Here is a 17,295-nt window from a genome sequence, read left to right on the forward strand (position 1 = left end):
CCCCCTTGGGGATGAACTCCCTAAGCTTCCAAAGGGAGGGAAGTGAGTGACGATGAAAAGAACAGACTAGAACAGAACGGCGGAGGCGGCGGGCCAGCCCCTGGAGCTCAATCAAGCCCCGTTGCCTCGGTTGCTGGAACGCTCCCAGGATGCTCTGACCCTCAGGACAAACTCCAAGCCCCTCAGTGTGAGATCGAGCCCTTAGCAGTCTGTGTCTCGCTCATTCCTCCGGGTTTGGTCACCGCCACTCTGGGCTCCTACTTTCCACTCCAGCACATACACCAGTTCATAATTCCCTCCCACACCTGTACTTTTAAAATCCCGTCTTTTGAGAGTGCCCTGCCCACCCCACAGCCCTCTGCCTGGAGACCATACTTCTCCTTTGTTCCTCGTCACCATCTCTGTGAAGACTTCCCTGGCCTCCACACACTGCTCCTCTGTGTTCCAGCAGCGCCCGCCCCCCAACCCTTATCATAGGTAATGCCATTTATTTCACTTTTTCACGAAATACTTAGTGGGTACCTATTGTCAGTCAGGCACTATTCTAGGCTCTGAGGGGTTAGCAATGAAGAGAACAGCCAAAAGTCCCTGCCCTTGAGGAACCCATATTCTAGAAGGACCTCTCCCCTGGGCCTGTGTGCCATCCTCAGTGGGGAGCGCCCAGCGGGGCCCCAGCCCTTGGTGCCCAGGTGCTGAGTGGCGGGGGTAGATGACCCTGATGCAGCCCACCAGAGTCCAGCAGGGTCCAGGAAGAGCTGAAATCGCGCAGGGAGAGGGAAGCAGAGGAGACACGGAGAGTGCTGAGGCAGACAGAGGGAGGGGGCGGGGGTGTGCTCTGTGCCTTCCTTCCCAAGTCACCTCCTCGGTTTCTTCCCTGGTCCACAGCGTGTTTTACCACCCGCTTATCTTTGCCCTAATAATAAAGGGCATGTACATGTAAGAAGCTGTTCAGTAGTCTGGTCTTGGTCCATCACCCCTAAAAGGCAGAGCTAAGCACCCCAGATGCACGCACACCCCTCCACCCGGGTATGGTGTGGATTTGGTTCCCACACTGGGTTAGGTACCAGACTGGCTGACTGAGTGAGGTAGTGCCCGAGAAGCTCTATCTCACAAGCTCTTCTGATTATTCAGATGCAGCCAGCTGGGCAGATTACTCAGAGCAGCCTGAGCTGTTAAAATCTCCCATGATCTGTCCCCAGCCCTTCACCACGACTCCGCCTCTGCCCTCATCTCCTGACGCCACTCCTTCCCCCCTTCCCTCACCTCTTCCAGGTCTCTCCTCAAATCTCATCTTGTCGGTGAAATGGTCCCATTCCATCCTTTTTAATACAGCAAAGCTTCTACCTTTGTTCTCCCTTTCCGGCCCACACTGTTTACTTTTCTCCACACACTTACTCCCATCCAACGTTAACAGAAGCATGCTGGAACCGACTCTGAGGGCTTACAAAAGCCTATGACGTTTTTAGGAACTTGGTTGGCTGGTTGTTAAGCAATGCCATCATTAAAAATTAAAGTATACCAACTTCATTAAGTTAATGATATTAAAAACAAAGGTGAGGGGCTTCCCTGGTGGCGAAGTGGTTAAGAATCCACCTGCCAATGCAGGGGACACGGGTTCGAGCCCTGGTCCGGGAAGATCCCACATACCACAAAGCAACTAAGCCCGTGCACCGCAACTACTGAGCCCATGTGCCACAACTACCAAAGCCCAAACACCTAGAGCCCGTGCTCCACAACAAGAGAAGCCACCGCAATGAGAAGCCCACGCACTGCAATGAAGAGTAGCCCCCGCTCACCGCAACTAGAGAAAGCCTGCATGCAGCAACGAAGACCCAACCCAGCCAAAAATAAATAAATAAAAAATAAATTTTTAAAAAATAAAAGATAAAAGCAAAGGTGAAAAATGCTCAAACTCATCACTTTCTAATTTTTACTACATTTTGCTATTATCTATGATCTTGAGAATCTTTACAGCTGTAGAAATATGGTAGAAATATATAATATATAATGGCATTTCTGTTCAACTCTGTTCAACTCTGCATTCAGTGACATCACACTGGTAGCTTGAAATCAGCCCTGGTAGGAGTATTTACACCACAGAAATAGGTAAGTGTGATAAATCAGGTTTTGATTTATTGTTCTGTTGATTGTCTAGACCAGCAGTTGGCCATGGGCCAAATCCAGCCCACCATTTCTGTAAATAAACTTTATTGCAATACAGCCAGGCCCACTCATTTCCATATCTGTGGCTGCTTTCACATCCCAAGAACAGTTGAGTAGATGCAACTACATGGCCTGCAAAGTCTAACATATTTACTATCTTGCTCCTTACAGAAGAAATTTGCCGACCCCCGGTCTAGCCTTAAGAAAGTAATGGAGGAAATGTTAATAATGTAGATTAAATGTAAATGTGTCCTGTCTATAGCTGCTACAGGCAGATCTCATTTTATTTCGCTTTACTGCGCTTCACAGATAGTGCGGTATTTACAAATTGAAGGTTTGTGGAAACCCTAGTTGAACAAGTCCATAGGCACCATTTTTTCAACAGCATTTGCTTGCTTCGTGTCACTGTGTCACATTTTGGTAATTTTCACAATATTTCAAACTTTTTCACTATTATACTTGTTATGGTGATCTGTGACCTTTGATGTTGCTACTACGACTTCCTGAAGGCTCAGATGATGATTAGTGTTTTTCAGCAATTAAGTATTTTTAAATTAAGGTATGTACATTTTTTTAGACATAATGCTATTATTGCACACTTAATAGACTACAGTATAGTGTAAACATAACTTTCATATGCACTGGGAAACCAAAAGATTCAGGTAACTCACTGTATTGCAGTGGTCTGGAACCGAACCTGCCATATCTCTGAGGTATGCCTGTACATTGTAAATAGTCACACACACACAAAAAAAGCTGAGCAAATATACTCCCGCTTTTGAAAACTGTGATCTAGTACAGCAAATAAGTCGATCAGGTCATTGAGAAATCAGTTGAATTCCAACATCTTTGTTCTTTCACTTTTTCACTTTCTTACATCAACATTCATGTTGGAACTACACTTGTTCATCAGTTACAACCATAGGTTGACTATGGATGCAAGAGTTAGGCAAAATTCAAGAAAAGTATACTATAAGAATAAACTGGCTATACCGAATTCACAATAAAGAGTATTGTAGAATTTTATTAGATTTCTTTCAGTAAAATTTATGATAAACACATATTCACACACACATATACACACTTTGTTTCAGAGAGCCCATTGTTAAACCTTTACAAGCACACACACTCTCCACTAGAATGTAAGTTCCTTGATGGTAGGAATTGGTTTTTTTTTATTCCAGCGCTTAGAACACACCTAACACATAGCAGATACACAGTCAACGTATGTGACATGAATGAACAGATGAGCATAGTTGGGAACCCACATTTCATGGGTTGACGGTCAGACCTTACGTTTCCAGCTCCAACATTATCCAGCTGTGTGGATAAATTATTTAATTTCTTTGAACCCTGGCTTCTTTATTAAAAAAAAAAAAAAAAAAAAAGACGGGGGGATCTTCCTACCTCACAGGGAGGTGGTGACAATATACGCCTCTGCCTGGCACCGACTAGGCTTCTCCACACACAGGAGTTTCCTCCTCACCCTCCACCACTGCCACCCACATACTCCTTGACGACTCAGCCCTGCCACTGTCACACATTTCAGTGATGTCACAGCCCCCTCCCTGGGAGCCCCAGCACAATCATCCTGGTGCCCAGCCTGAGCGCTGGCTGAGCTGAGAGGGGCAGGGGGCAGGCAGTGCCTGGTACCAGTCTCGCTCCAGCTGTCTCTGAGGCCTCACAGCTCCAGCACGAGTCCACCAGCAAAGAAGAGGCCCAAGAATAGAGTGGTTTCCAAGGTTGGATTTGGGACTAGACCCAGTGGGGGTCTCAACAAAGAGTCCAACCATGCCCAGGATGGGGGCCTTCCAGCCTGGGGGGAAGAGGGAGAGGTGAAGGGTGAAGGGGGGCCAGGAGAGTTAGAATGGGCTCCCTGTTTCTACCCCCAAACCAAGGTGACAAAACTCCCAGTCTAGGGTTGGTCACACCAAGCCCAGCCCAATGGGGAGGCATTATGGAGGCGTTCGGGGGGTTCCTACTGTGTTAGCATTCCCTCCCGCTCTCTCTCTCCCTCTCTCTCTCTCTCTCTCTCCCTCTCTCTCTCTCTGTCAGATGCAAGATGAGGAAGCACAGGAAAAGATACAGCAGCCTGTCAGCAAAGTAATTGTGCGGAACCGACTTAAAGCGGTGAGAGGTGCCTCATTCCGGTGTCTGCTTAGGAGAGCCTGAGCCCCCATGCAGTGCTGCTCCTGGCTGCCAGGCCAAGTGACCCGGAAGGAGTCACCTGGCCCTGCCCTGAGCTGAGCTGAGCCAAAGTCCGGGGGGCGGGGTGGGCCGCTATCCCAGGAAAGCTGAAGCTTCCGTTTTTCTGGCTCCTCGCCCCTGGCAGGTGCTAAAAAACTTGTCGCTCTTGAAGCTGCTCAAGAGCTCGAACCCTCGGACCCAACAGCTGCATAACCTGGCCAGAAGGTGTTGGAATTCACTGCTCAGAGTTCCGAAGATGCTCGGGGTCTCCTCCGGGTGAGCATGGCCCGCCCATGGCCCCTAACACGGGCCCGATAGCCACCTTTGCTAGGAACAGGCACTGTGCTAAAGAATTTCGAAACCTGCATTTTGACTAGGCTCTGCGAGAAAGGTAGTTATTTATTAGCCCTATTTTACTGATGACGAGCTGAGGCTTAAGAGATGTTGTAACTCGTCCCGTTAACTGGACTGGGAAGTGGCGGAGCTAGGATTGGAAGCCGTTCCCGGCTGACATCAGAGCTGCTGTCATCACCCTGGTCATCCTCATCCAACCACGGGACTAACCACCACCTGGTGCTCTGAGCCAGAGGGGCCACCCCTTCTGCCTCTCCCAAGTCAACACCGCGCAGAGATTCACCTGCAAACTAGTCATCCTGCTGAGGCTCAGTTTCCTCACAAGTCACATCAGGATGCTAAGAAAGCTGACATGAGGCACCTGCTAAGTGCAAAGCATTTTCCCACTTGGTTTATTCTTCACAAAAATCCTATTAGGTAGACGGAATTATCCCAGTTTTACACATGAGGAAACTAAGGCTCTGACAGGTTACCTTTCCTGCCCCAAATCACACAGATGGTAAGGGGCAGAAGCAAATTTGAACCCCAGTTTGTCTCCAAAGCCTGTGCTCTCCAAGCCGCTCTGCCACTTCCCTGCCTCCTGCTTTGCAGGACTGTTGTGAGGGTCCTGGGCCTGACACCCAATGGGCACCCAATCAGCGGTGGCCATTATTAACCTCAGTATTGTCATTATCCTGAGCCTGAGGCCTCTCTCTCTCCACACACACTCAGCTAGGACGGGGGCTGCCACATTGCAGGGGACTCAGTCTACAACAGGCACCCCTGGGGAAAGTCTCCTAACACCTCTAGTTAACTCCACCCCTCTGCCTCCTCCCTCTGAGTTGGCCTCCTAGATGCAGGCGCTCAGGGAACACTGAGCCAGAAGCGTCAGGATCATCTAGTCCCAGAGATTTCCAACCCTTTTTTTTTTTTTTTTTTTTAATATTTATTTATTTATTTGGTTGCACCAGGTCTTAGTTGTGGCAGGAGGGCTCCTTAGTTGCAGCTCGCCAGCTCCTTTGTTGCAGCATGCATGTGGGATCTAGTTCCCTGACCAGGGATCGAACCCAGGCCCCCTGCATTGGGAGCACGGAGTCTTATCCAATGTGCCACCAGGGAAGTCCCTCCAACCCTTTTTAAAGCAGCAGAGCCTCTCTTCAAATTTCTGTCCCCAAGCCCCAACTGCGTTGTTGGAGGGAAGCTATCCTGCCCCTCACCCTGCCCCTCCAGGGGTGGGGGGGGGGGTGGCCATTTGAGATACTTTCTAAGATTTCTTGGAACACAATTTGAAAAAAAAAAAAACAAAACAGAAAACAAAACACTGGACCAGTCCACTCCATCTATTGAAATCCAAAGAGGCAGAACCCTAACCTAGTGGCCGATGCAGGCAATATATATTTCTAGGTGGCCTAACTACTAGCCATTGCCTTAGGCCTTTCCAACCTCTCACATCCCTTCTGGCGGTACTTATCACCACATCCCCTGCCCCCAGGAACAAGACCTCTGAGTGGTAGAGAAGCTTGTTTTGAGGCTCTCTCTAGCTTTCCTAACAGGCTCCCTGAGCTGACTGCAGAACAGCCGTCTCGGGGCTAGCTGGAGGACCAGGGCCTTGGTCTTGCTCTGCTGACTGCCGTTCCTCTCCCTGCCAGGTACGACGACGTCTGGGATAAAGCAGAACAAAATAAAAAAGATCTTCAGGAGGCTGGGTGTCCCAACAAGAAACTGGACTCCAAGAAATCAGAGCCCCTAAGGGAGTCTGAGGAGTCAAGGCCCAAGGCGGCACCGGGGGAGAGGCACACGGCACAGACAGCAGTGCCACAGAGGGAGGAGCAGATGCAGCCTGAGGTCCCCGTGACATCAAAGGGTCATGGCCTGCCCACTGACCCTGGAGCCCAGCAGGGGCAATCACCCACTGGGGACCCCCGAGTCGTCTTCCTGAAGACCCGCCAGTACAGAACTCCCATGAAGGACATGAAGCAGCTGGAAACAGCAGACCAGTGTATCTGGTTTGAGGGGCTGCCCACACGAGTCCACCTCCCAGGGCCCCGGGTGATGTGCAGATCATCCGCCCTGCGCTGGGTCAAGCGCCGCTGCACCCGCCTCTGCTCCGCATCACTTGAGCTGCCAATGGTCCGTCCATACAAGGTGTGACAATGCCACTGCCAGGCTAGGGTGAGACACAAGCCCCAAGCCAGGCCCTGAGCTGGGCCCAGAGTCAGAGGGCTTAGGATCCAGAGTCTTGGGGGCTGTGGCTGGCAGTGCTGGGAGGCCCTGCCTTCATGCCCAGAGAGGGAAGCGCAGAGAGGCGGAAGCCATTGACCAAGTCCACACAGCAGGGCAGTGGCCAGGCTGGGCCCCCTCAGGACCCAAGTAGGGGCTCTGGGGAAGGAGGGCACTGGGAGTGGGGTTCTGAGGTGGGTCATCCACTGCCTGGAGGCCTCAGGAGGGGCCATCTGCTATGGCTCAGAATCTCACAGAAGTCTGAGTAAGTGAGTTTAGGGATTTCCAAATGTGGGGCTAAGGGGAGGGGGCGTGGTCAAGTAAGGCTCTTCTGCATCTCATCCCCTCTTAGATAAACTCTCCATGTTTTATTTATTCATGCCTCAAATAAGACCTACTCTGAACAAAAGTTCCTTAGCAAAAGAAAAAGAAGAAGAAATACTCCAGCCCCTCCACTGAGGTCCCGAGAAAGGAAGGGGGTGATGGGCCGGGGGGTCCAGCTGAATGGGAAGCTGCCCCTTCAGCAAACCGGACATCTCCAATCTGCCAGACACCGCAGCGCCCTGGTCCCTGAGCCCTCTCCCTGGACGCCAGCGCCCTCTGGGGGCGGTCTTAGCTCCTAACTGACGCTGAGGTCTCTGCTCGCAGGTGCGACCTTGGATGGGAGCCAGAGGTGTGCGGAGAGGGCAGAGATTGCGCAACCATCTGAACGGGAGGGATGGGCGGGAAAATTCGCGAGTCTACAAATAAAATCTCCCATATGGCGCTGAAGAATACTGCCGCTGGCTCTGCCTCTTTATCTGGGGCTGGAAAGGATGGAGGAAAGAGGCCCTCCGCGGAGGTAAGGTGGGGGAGGGGGGGGAGAGTGTGAATCACGACTTCAGGTTAATTCCACCCCATCCCCAGGTCCCTACGGTCAGTGTAGAAGCCGTAACAAAGAAGCAAGCGGGCTGCTCCCCTCCCCCGCCTCTGCAAGCTGGCCTCCTGAGCGGTGGCGCTCCGTGAAGTCATAGAAGGGGAGCGTTGGTTGTGCGCTTCCTGGGTGCCAGGTGCCTCACAATGGCCCTGCAGGCCAAGGAGAGGAGGAAACCACCGCGGCGCTGAGAAGGGAAGGGCTTGCGCAGGCTCACGCCGCTGGGAAGTGGCACAGCAAGAACTCTAATCTAGGTCTCCTGGCTGCTCCCCGTTCCATTTCCCGAAGAAGGGGAAAAGGTGCAACGCAGCATCCAGCCCGTCACGCACGTGCATTGCGCGCTGATTATCACGGCTCCGGGTGTCAATAAATGCCAGCCGGAAATGTGAAATGTGCCCCGCCTGGGTCACGGAAAGCACCGAGTCAGGCAGGGAATTGGTACTTCGTCCTACTGCTCCCGTGTGACAAAGCACGTCCATCCTCCAACCCTAAGTCCGGTCGGGGTCACCCTCTGTCGGTAGGAGCCACAGGGCCCTGAATATGCAGTTGGGGAGAGGAAAACAGAGGGGGCCCAGGCTTTCTCTGGACGAACACTATGATCCTGATCCTCCGTATTCCCCTGGAGACAGGCTGTGTGCAGCGGGCGCCCTCGGGAGAGCAGCAGAGCCATCGGGGGGCGCAGAACCCTCCACCCTCGCTCCCAGGGAGCCAGGGCAATGATGGAGATCCTCAGATTGGGAGGGAGAGAGAAGGATGAGAAAGGCTCCCGCGAAACCGGCCGGCTCGCACCCCTCCTCTCCACTGGGGCTCAGCACCGTGACTGAGCATCCGCCAGGCGGCCGCCAGCGGAAACCGGGCCGCGAGAACAGCCTGAGCGGGGCCTGGCGCTGGACCGCTCTGCACCGCACTGCTCAGCCCCGGAATGGCGACCTAACGCCCCCGCAGCGCGCTCCCTACCTGCGGCCACTCAGGCGCGGCGCTCCCGTCCGGAGCATCCTGCCCAGCCCCTCCGCGCAAACTCCACTCCCGTAACCTTCACTTCAAGCTGTCTTCCCGCTAAGCTTGCAATCCAGCCCATTTCCTGGGTAGTCTCCATTTCGGTTCCCTTGCTGGGCATCATCAATCACATCAACCTTCTATTCGATCTTTCCTCCCAAGCACCTTCCGTTCCATCAACCTTCAAGTAAACTTCTGTCCAGCGTGCTCTATCAGCGGGCGATTAGGGCAGCGCGCTCCCAAACAAAAAACCAAACCCTGTGTGTGTGTGGCGGGGGGGGGGGGGGGGGGGCGGGGCATGCACTAGTCTTCATGGGAACCTTCCCCGGGGAGCCCCAAATGGGGGCCCGAATGGCCTGAGCCTAGGCGAGATTGGCAACTCCTGCTTTGCCCAATTGGGAGCCAGAGCTGGGCCCCAGCTGCCCACGGGCAATGCCATCAAGTGAGCAGACAGAAGCCTGTGTGCCTAGGCTGGGACCCAGCGTGGCTGGGGTGCCGCTGGGGAAGCAAGGATGCAGGCCTCATGCGTGTGAATGACTCCCAGCAGTGCAATCCTTCCAGCCTTATCCCTTCAACCTGCTGGCATTTGGGCTCAGGCAACCTGCCTCCCATAATCCCAGAACTAGGGTCTCCCCACTACCATTCTCCCAGTGTTTAACCACTTCAACCTGAGGCCCCTCTTCAGGGCTCAGTCAGATCCTGATTTGGGCAGGATGCTGCAACCCATCATCTCAGGGATAAGAGACCGCAGGAGAAACGGCTCCCTAACAGTTAACTGGGGGAAAATCTTTAATGTTTGAATTTTAACAAGGCACATGACCTCTCGGAGCCTATTCCATCTGTTTATTAAAAGAGGGATACTAATAGCCATTCCAGAGGGCTTTGGGCAAATCAGGCTTGATGTAGTTGAAACCAGTTTGTGGGACGTTGAACGTTCGGCCTTTTTTCCAGGGCTCCTTGCTGTAATAAAGCCAGTACTTGCCCTGTTTCTCACTTAAGAGCAGCTGCCTAATTGCCCACCTTTAGGGAACTAGCTGCTTGTTTAAAAAGCCAATCTTATGTTCACATTCACAAAATAGCATCTGGATCCCGGAGACTGTCTCTCTCCCAATCTGGGCCATGTACTACTTAAACATGATTGGAATATGAATGGGGATGAGGTGGCTGAGGCAGACAGGCCTAGCTTCTTATGAGCTGTTTGATGCTGGGGAAAGCTGTTTACTCCTAAGCCTCAGTTTCATTGTCTGCAAAATGGGGAAAACGGTGGTGCCTATCTCATTGGATTAAGTTAGAAACATAAATCACTTTACAGTGCATGGCACATAGGAGCTCAATACTTGGTGGGTGTACCTAGGTCATGGGCAAGCCTGTCCCCCATCTAACAGCTGAGGCTTTGAAGAAAGATATCTCCTCTGTAAAACGGGAAGGGGGCGGTGGTCCCATAATTCTAACTGCTTAGATTCATGGATCACTTTCTTATACGTCAGGCACAGCACTAAGTGCTTTACATTATGACATCTCACTGAATCCTCACAAAAACTCAGGGGAGTTCAACCCAGGGAAGGTTAAGTAGCTTATCCAAGGTCTCACAGCTGGTAATGGGACTCCAGGACTTAACCTTGCACTCCATTGCAGCTCTCTAAAGCCTTCTAACATTGGGCCCCTAGAACTCTCCCTGGCTTGGCCAGGTAGGCAGGTCAGGGATTAAAACTCTCAGCTCCCTCTACTCCCCTTGTTTCAATGTTGTTCCACCATCCTTTGCTGCTTTCCTACAGAAAACCTCAAGCACGCAGTAGCTTTTAATTCCCTGTCCACAAAGAACCTCTCTTGTGCCCGGAACTGGCCTCTCCTCCCCCAGTCCCTGGGCTACAGGCTGACTGCCCCCAGGGACTGCGAAAAGGAAGCTACCCTGATCTGGGAGTTGCTGAAGAGAGTCTAAGGCTCTGCTTCCAGGGGAACCTAACCTGTTTGAGCCGTGCCTCACATAAGACTCACGGGGACCTGGAGCTTCCCGCCTCACTGGTGCCTGCTGGCTGCCATTCTGGCCCCCATTTGGCTCTGATCTGGACAGGCCTGCCTAGAACTAGGGGTTAGAGGCACCCTCTGAGCTAGATATCCCTTTCTCCTTTCCCGTCCATCTTGCGGGTTATAAACCATTCTGAGCACCGGCTATGCACTAGTCTCCACTTGTCTCTCCAAATGGCCCGAGTTCAGGTAGTGGACGGGATGGGGCGGGGGGCGGAGGGGGTCTAGACGTCAGACCCCTAGAAAGTCAAGAGCTATACCAACTCAGTGGTAGGGTGGAGGTAATTTTCTGATCTAGGTACTTTCCTTTATCCTTTGGAAATAAAAATATTTCCAACATTCCTATGTTCACTTGGAAATCTGTGGCCATATTTAATGTGCTGCCTATCAGTTTTTCTTGGAAAGCAAGTAATATTTATAAAGCTTTTTACATCCTTAGTATTTAAAACAATACAGTAGGATAAGAAAGTATGATTATAAGGTGCAGATTGTTTAACCAATAAGAACTTAAACATCTTTAACTATTAATGTCTTCAGAATTAGTTTATTAATGTCACTACCGGAACCCAAATCCTGGCTCTGCCTGCCAGCTCCTAACGTGTAACCTTGGGCAAGTTCCTTACAGTTTCCTCATCTGTAAGATACAGATGATGCTATTTCCTACTTCAGAGGGTTGTTGTGAAGATTAAGTGAGCAAGGAGATGTAGAGCACTTAGTCTACTGCTGGACATCTCTTTATGAAGCACTCAGTGGATGTTATTTATTACTTCCGTTGCCCAGTCCTCTCTGGAACTTGCCTCCAGACACTGCTTTGTCACTTTAGAATTCATAAAAATCTCAGGAAACTCACATATTTTTGACCCCCAACTGTCATTCAGCTTAGTCATGATATTATTAAAAAACAAAAAAACCCCACCTTGGCTCCCCTGACCTTTGGCAGTTTTCATAAATCCAACTGACACTCAAGGGGCAGAGATCTGTCATCGAAGATGTGCAGAAGGACGGCACCAGCCTTTGTGGGAAACTCCCAAAGAGGTGTGCCAACACAGCTGGAGCTACCACCGCCAGAGCTGGCCACAGGAGGCTGCGGCCACATGATGTGAGCGCTCTGAGGCTTTCCTCAAAATAAAGTTAGTCACCTGCCTTTAGAGTCTGGGGTGTCTGGGGGGAAATCCATCCACCCAGGGGAAGCCGTTTCAGCTGGTCATACCTCCTGGACCCCACAGCCAGGATTAGAATCCCATTAACAACCTTCCTCCAAGCTTGGCTAGAGTGCCCTGAGTTACTGAGGTGCCTCACCCGAGCATTTTCCCAGCCTCTGCCCAGGCACGTTCACTCTTAAACCTTCATCCTGTCGGCCTCAACTTCCTATTCTGCAGGGCTGGGAGCCAGGAGGCTAGAAAGGCTTCCTGGGGAGATGGCAGAAGTTCCCAAGTGTGTAGCCCTAACACTGAAAGCTGAACACTGCCAGCTTTCTCAGGCAGGCTCTGGAGGACCCAAAGGGGAGCAGCAATGGTTTCCAGGCAGAAATGGGTCTAGACCAGTGCATTCCACTGGGCACGTTCAGAAGTCCCTGGCAAATGGGAAAGGTACCCTGAGAGTCATGGCAGTTCACCCAAGGCGTGGCGGAGAAGGCCGCAGGCGGGGGTGGGACACAGGTGTCCCCGGCACTTAAGTGTTTTAACCAGTTGGAGGAATACTCGGGTTCAGGAAAAAAAGAAGGTGGCCTAATCATTCTTTATAGCTCCTGGCTATAAAGAATGTTTGGCTATGCTGATCTCTCCCAGTCCCGAGCACAGCATTACAAAATAAGCACAGGCAGAACCGTGGAAAATACTGTATTTATGTACACAGGAAGGGCAGCTGTAAGCCCCTCACAGAGGACACTCCACCCCAAAGAAAAATCTTAGTAGCAGATTCCTATCTCCCTCGGCACTATCAAGCGCACCTCAAGCTGGAAGGCTGGGCTTCCTGTGTCTGGGCGCCCACTGTACCCTTCCCACTGTGTAATTCCAAACAAGGCAGGAAAAGGGAACTATTGCCAGAACGGAGGTCCAGTGGGAGCTGGGATGCCCGGTCATTCCTAGAGAACAGGCAGTGACTCTAGTTCGAGGGTTAGATGGGGAGTGACGCTAAGATCCTTCTCTGGGTCCTACGGCCTGCTATGTTGAAAGCTGGCAGCAGGGTGGAGACCCAGTAGAGAGAACCGGAAGAAAGTCAGTCACGGGTTCATTGGCGTACACACACATGTGTGTTGCAGGACACAGGTTGTGCGTTTTCTTTCTGCTTGATGCCTCCACCTGCCGTCCTCTCCCTGACAGCAGCCTGCTACTTTGCGCCTACATCTCTTTCTGTGGCTCTGGATCCAGAAACCAAGTGTTGCTCCAAACAGAATAGCTGCAGTTCAGCAGCATGGCAAAGCTAACAGCTGTCCCAGGGAGGTAAGACAGATGGCTAGAAGAGTCGTTCACTGTGATCAGATATCCTTGATTATTATTATTTTTTCCTTTTTAAAATAACAGGCTGGTGACAGGTATGGTGGCTCAAGAGTGACATGGTTCTGATTCTGTTATTACCCTGAAAGAGGTCCCCCTTGCCGACCTCCCAGATACCAAGGCTTCAGTGGACAGAGGCCGCTCTTGCAGCTGTGATCCTGCCTGCTACCTGCCTTCTTGACGGGGCCTCACTCTCTCTCCCACACCAACAGAGACTTCACATTTCCCGGGTTCCTCTCAGGCCTGGGCTGGACCTCATCTGGACAGTTGGAGCAGCCCAAGGTGTCAAGTGCCCAGCTGGGTGTCCAAAGGACCCGACTCTAGACACTGGACTTCGGGGCTGAGTTGAGGGGGATCTCCTTGAGCTCCGACCGCATGCACAGGTACTCCCCGATGACAGCCATGAGTGCAATGCACACGGCCTGGACCAGCCACCAGGTCAGCGCCGAGGGGAAACGGGAGCTGTAGAACCAGCAGCCCAGGAGGTGAAAGAAATGGACAGTGACAGTGAAATCCAGACACTGCTTCCCTCGCCGGATGAAGTACAGCAAGCCCAGGGCACTGTGGGGAGAGGACAGCAGTGAGTTGTCACTGGGTTGTCCTGGCCTTAGATTAGGTTATTTGGGGGAGCAGGGACAATCAGGATGACAGCATAGTGGTCAGAAGCAAGCGAGAGAAGTGGGAGGCAGGGGTTACATTATCAGATGCCCAGAGGAACCTGGCAGGTGATGCTGAGAGTGGATCAGGCTGGGGAGAAGGAAAAAGTACGAGCTTGATGATCAATGCAGCTGCCACTCAAAGGGATCCTAGAGATTGGTGGGGATTGTGGCAGCATGAAGCATACATGTTTCATCTAAAGTGGGGCCTGCAGCTAGGCAAGTCACCATGCTAGAATGTTGGCCTGGAATCAATCGATCATCCCATTTTTTAAGAGAAGACAGAAATCTGTATTTTTAACGTAAAATATCCTGATTTTCAACTAAGTGAAAAAAGTCTTAAACACCCTGCATGGGTTGACAAGTGTGTAAGCCAAAAAGAACATATCTGGGAGCCAAATTCAGGTCAAAGTCACCCCACCAGTTTTCAACCTCCAGTGTAAGGTCAAGAAGAGTAACGTGAAAGGCATCGTTCTAAGTACGTCCTGTGAATTAACTCATGTAACCCTTACCACTATGAGGTGGGTAATATTATTAGCCTGATTTTACTGATGAGGAAACTGGGGCTTAGACAGATTAACCTGTCCACAGTCACTAGACTAGTGGTAAAGCTGAGAGTCAAAGCCAAGTGAGTCGGCTTCCAGAGCCTAAGCTCTTAATCACTTCCCTAAACCACCTCTCAGTCAAAGCCCTCAGGGTACAGATGAGGACCCAAGGCCTAGAGAGAAGGGAAGGAACTTGGCCAATGGCACATGGGCCAAGAATAGACTGACTCCCAGTCCAATCCTTTCCTCATCTGATTCCACATCAGGGAAGTGATCTGAGATGAAAGCTGTCCCAAGGCAGCATGCACAGAGAGACATAAGAGCTTTCCAGCTAAGTCAAAACAGCGATCAAAGAAACCCTATAGTGGAGCCAGTCCCAGAATTGGCCTCTGCCACCCATTTTAATCCACCACTGCCCAGGAACAAGTGCCAGCCTGTTTCATGTCCAAATTTAGTAAGTTAGTTCCAGTGCAAAGACCCCAAAAGCTGGATAGCAAAACTGGTGATACTCACCAGGTGAGGGCGTTGAGGACGAAGGACATCGTGGAGAGCCGGCCTGGAGGGGTGGAAAAGCCCAGGATCTGAGGGGGAATCACAAATGGAAATATGCTGGAGAAGTGACCTGGCAGAGCCCCAGGCTCCAGGACCCCAGCAGCCCCCCTCAGGAACAAACATCATTCCAGGACCACAGAAGCCAATAGGCCTCTTCATCTGTATGGCAGCCTATTTCCACCAAGCTGCTTTTACAGACATCCACCACTGTATCTCATCTGACCCCTCACAGCAGCCGGGAAGGGATCATTATCCTCATTTTACAAAGGAGGAATAAAAATTCAAAGAAGTTAAGTCACTTGCCCAAAGTGACAGGGTAAATAAACAGCAAAAGAGTTAGAACGGGGTTCAGCAAGGCTCCTAAGAAGGTACTACTAGGCACCTGGTGGGTGAGCGACCTCCACCACTGTCCATACGGTACTATCCAATACCAAACATCTGCACACTTTCAGCTTTCAAAGGCCTTGACATTCATTATCTCATATTATCCTCACAACAACCTCATAAAGTTGTTATTGTTGTTGTTGTTACCTCTGTTTGCATAATAACTTGCTTATTATTACCTCTTTTTGGATAATAACTTGCCCAAGGGCTACATAAAGAATAAGCAGTAGGAGGAAAGATTCCATCCCAGATCTCCTGGCTCCAAGAACTGTGCTTATTACCATATACCACAGCTGCCTCTCTGAAGCAAAACACCTCTCCACCCTCCCATTACACTTTATAAGGCACTTTCTTACTCCTAGGCCCCTCTGGCCCTCATAACATTTTGCTGAGGATTACTCTATTCCAGAAGAGGAAACAGGCTCAGAAAGATAAAGCAACTTGCCCAAAATCCCACAGCTGGTATGTTTCAGACTACATTGGACACTAAGCATTTCTGAATCCAAAGCCAGGCTCTTTGTACTGCAGTCCACGACCTCTATGCCAGCGGTCTCATGATTTTGCAGACAGGAAAACTTGAGGTTCAGAGAGATGACAACACTCGCCCCAGGTCACACAACTAGTACATGGAACTTAGAGGCCTGACTCCAAAGTCCAGGAAGTTCCCATTATACCCCGTGAATGCTCTTTTATCCATCCCACCGTCCCCAATTTGGCACCCGAGAATCTGGGGCTCAGAAAAGTGAAGTCACTTTTTCAGTGTCAGAAAGGAGATGTATCAGGTTGCCTGGAACGCAGGCCCCTTCCTTTGTACTAATCTGCCTCCCTGTCATTCCATTTTATGGATAGGGCAGCCGAGGCTCAGAAAGGTGATATCCCTTTCCCAGGGCCACAAAGCGAGAAGGTGGCCCAGCCAGGTCTAGAGCCCAGTAGTGTCAGACCCCCCGGTGAGGCCGAGACGCCGCCCGCGCCGGCCCGGGGACCATACCTCGGCGTCGAACATCTGGTCCAGCGAGGGGCTGCTGCGCACCAGCCCGTCCACCAGCGCCAGCCACAGGCCCAGCGAGCCGTAATACACGGTCTGCATGAGGACGATCTGCGACAGGATCAGCAACGGGTCCCACACGTAGCTGCGGAACTGGCCCGCCATGCCGGCCCGCGGGGCCCGGCCGCCGCCCGGGCCTGGGTCAGCGCCACCGCCGCGCCATGGGCCCCGGGCCGCCCCGGCACCTGAGAGGACACACGCCGGGCCTCAGCCCGCCGGCCGTCACCATGGCAACGTCGCCCCGTCCGGGAGGAGGGACTGGGACCGAGGGGGCGAGCCCATTCCGGGAGTGGGGGGGAGGCCGGGGCGGACAGACCCATTCCCGGAGTGAGGGGAAATCCTGCCCGTTCCAGCAGCTGCTCGGGCCCCGCTCGTACTCGAGCTCCTGTGGGGTTCACTCACCGGGTGACGGACTCGAGGATCGAAGCTTCCAGCCTCACCGACTGGCCCCCGAAACGGTGCTGACAGGCAGGACCATGGAGGAGAGGCCCTACCGGCCTAGAGAGGCAAAGCTCCAGCTGCTGCTGCGACTGTAGCGGCTGCGTAGGAAGGAAGCGTTTCCGGGGACAGCGGTGGAGGGGCGGGGCTGATATTGCGCAGGCGTAGCGGGTGCGGTCTTCGGCTGAGCCACCTAAATGAGGTTAGGGAAGCACGGAAGCGAAGTGTGCACATGCGCACAAGAAATAATGAAGGCGAACGGAAGTGGGGCACCAGAACGGTAGAGCTTGCGTGCCCTCTAGAGGGAAATCTTCAAGAAAAGGAGGACGGCTAGGGTAGAAGG

The 17,295-nt window shown here is 52.0% G+C and overlaps 2 protein-coding genes across 4 annotated transcripts in view; one reads left to right on the forward strand and one right to left on the reverse strand.

Moving 5' to 3' along the window:
* TP53TG5 (TP53 target 5) overlaps nt 1-7,722 on the forward strand; it is a 26,334-nt gene extending 18,612 nt beyond the window's left edge. Inside the window, exons 3-6 of the mRNA XM_036825105.1 lie at nt 4,219-4,293; nt 4,496-4,626; nt 6,333-6,828; nt 7,552-7,722. Of these exons, the coding sequence (XP_036681000.1) occupies nt 4,219-4,293; nt 4,496-4,626; nt 6,333-6,828; nt 7,552-7,653 (804 nt within the window). The 3' untranslated portion in view covers nt 7,654-7,722. The remainder of the gene's footprint in view (nt 1-4,218; nt 4,294-4,495; nt 4,627-6,332; nt 6,829-7,551) is intronic.
* Nucleotides 1-17,050, reverse strand: part of SYS1 (SYS1 golgi trafficking protein) — a 37,268-nt gene extending 20,218 nt beyond the window's left edge. The window contains exons 1-4 of one of the 3 annotated variants that reach the window (XM_036825513.1): nt 16,917-17,050; nt 16,458-16,699; nt 15,047-15,114; nt 12,659-13,893 (exon numbers count right to left, since the gene is read on the reverse strand). In XM_036825513.1, the coding sequence (XP_036681408.1) occupies nt 13,653-13,893; nt 15,047-15,114; nt 16,458-16,619 (471 nt within the window). In that variant the 5' untranslated portion in view covers nt 16,620-16,699; nt 16,917-17,050 and the 3' untranslated portion in view covers nt 12,659-13,652. Of the gene's footprint in view, nt 1-12,658; nt 13,894-15,046; nt 15,115-16,457; nt 16,721-16,916 lie in introns of those variants that run through there. The other 2 variants (XM_036825514.1, XM_036825515.1) reach the window with 2 other exon arrangements.
* Nucleotides 17,051-17,295: the final 245 nt, after the last annotated feature.

Source organism: Balaenoptera musculus, chromosome 15, assembly GCF_009873245.2.
Source record: "Balaenoptera musculus isolate JJ_BM4_2016_0621 chromosome 15, mBalMus1.pri.v3, whole genome shotgun sequence".
Taxonomy (NCBI): domain Eukaryota; kingdom Metazoa; phylum Chordata; class Mammalia; order Artiodactyla; family Balaenopteridae; genus Balaenoptera; species Balaenoptera musculus.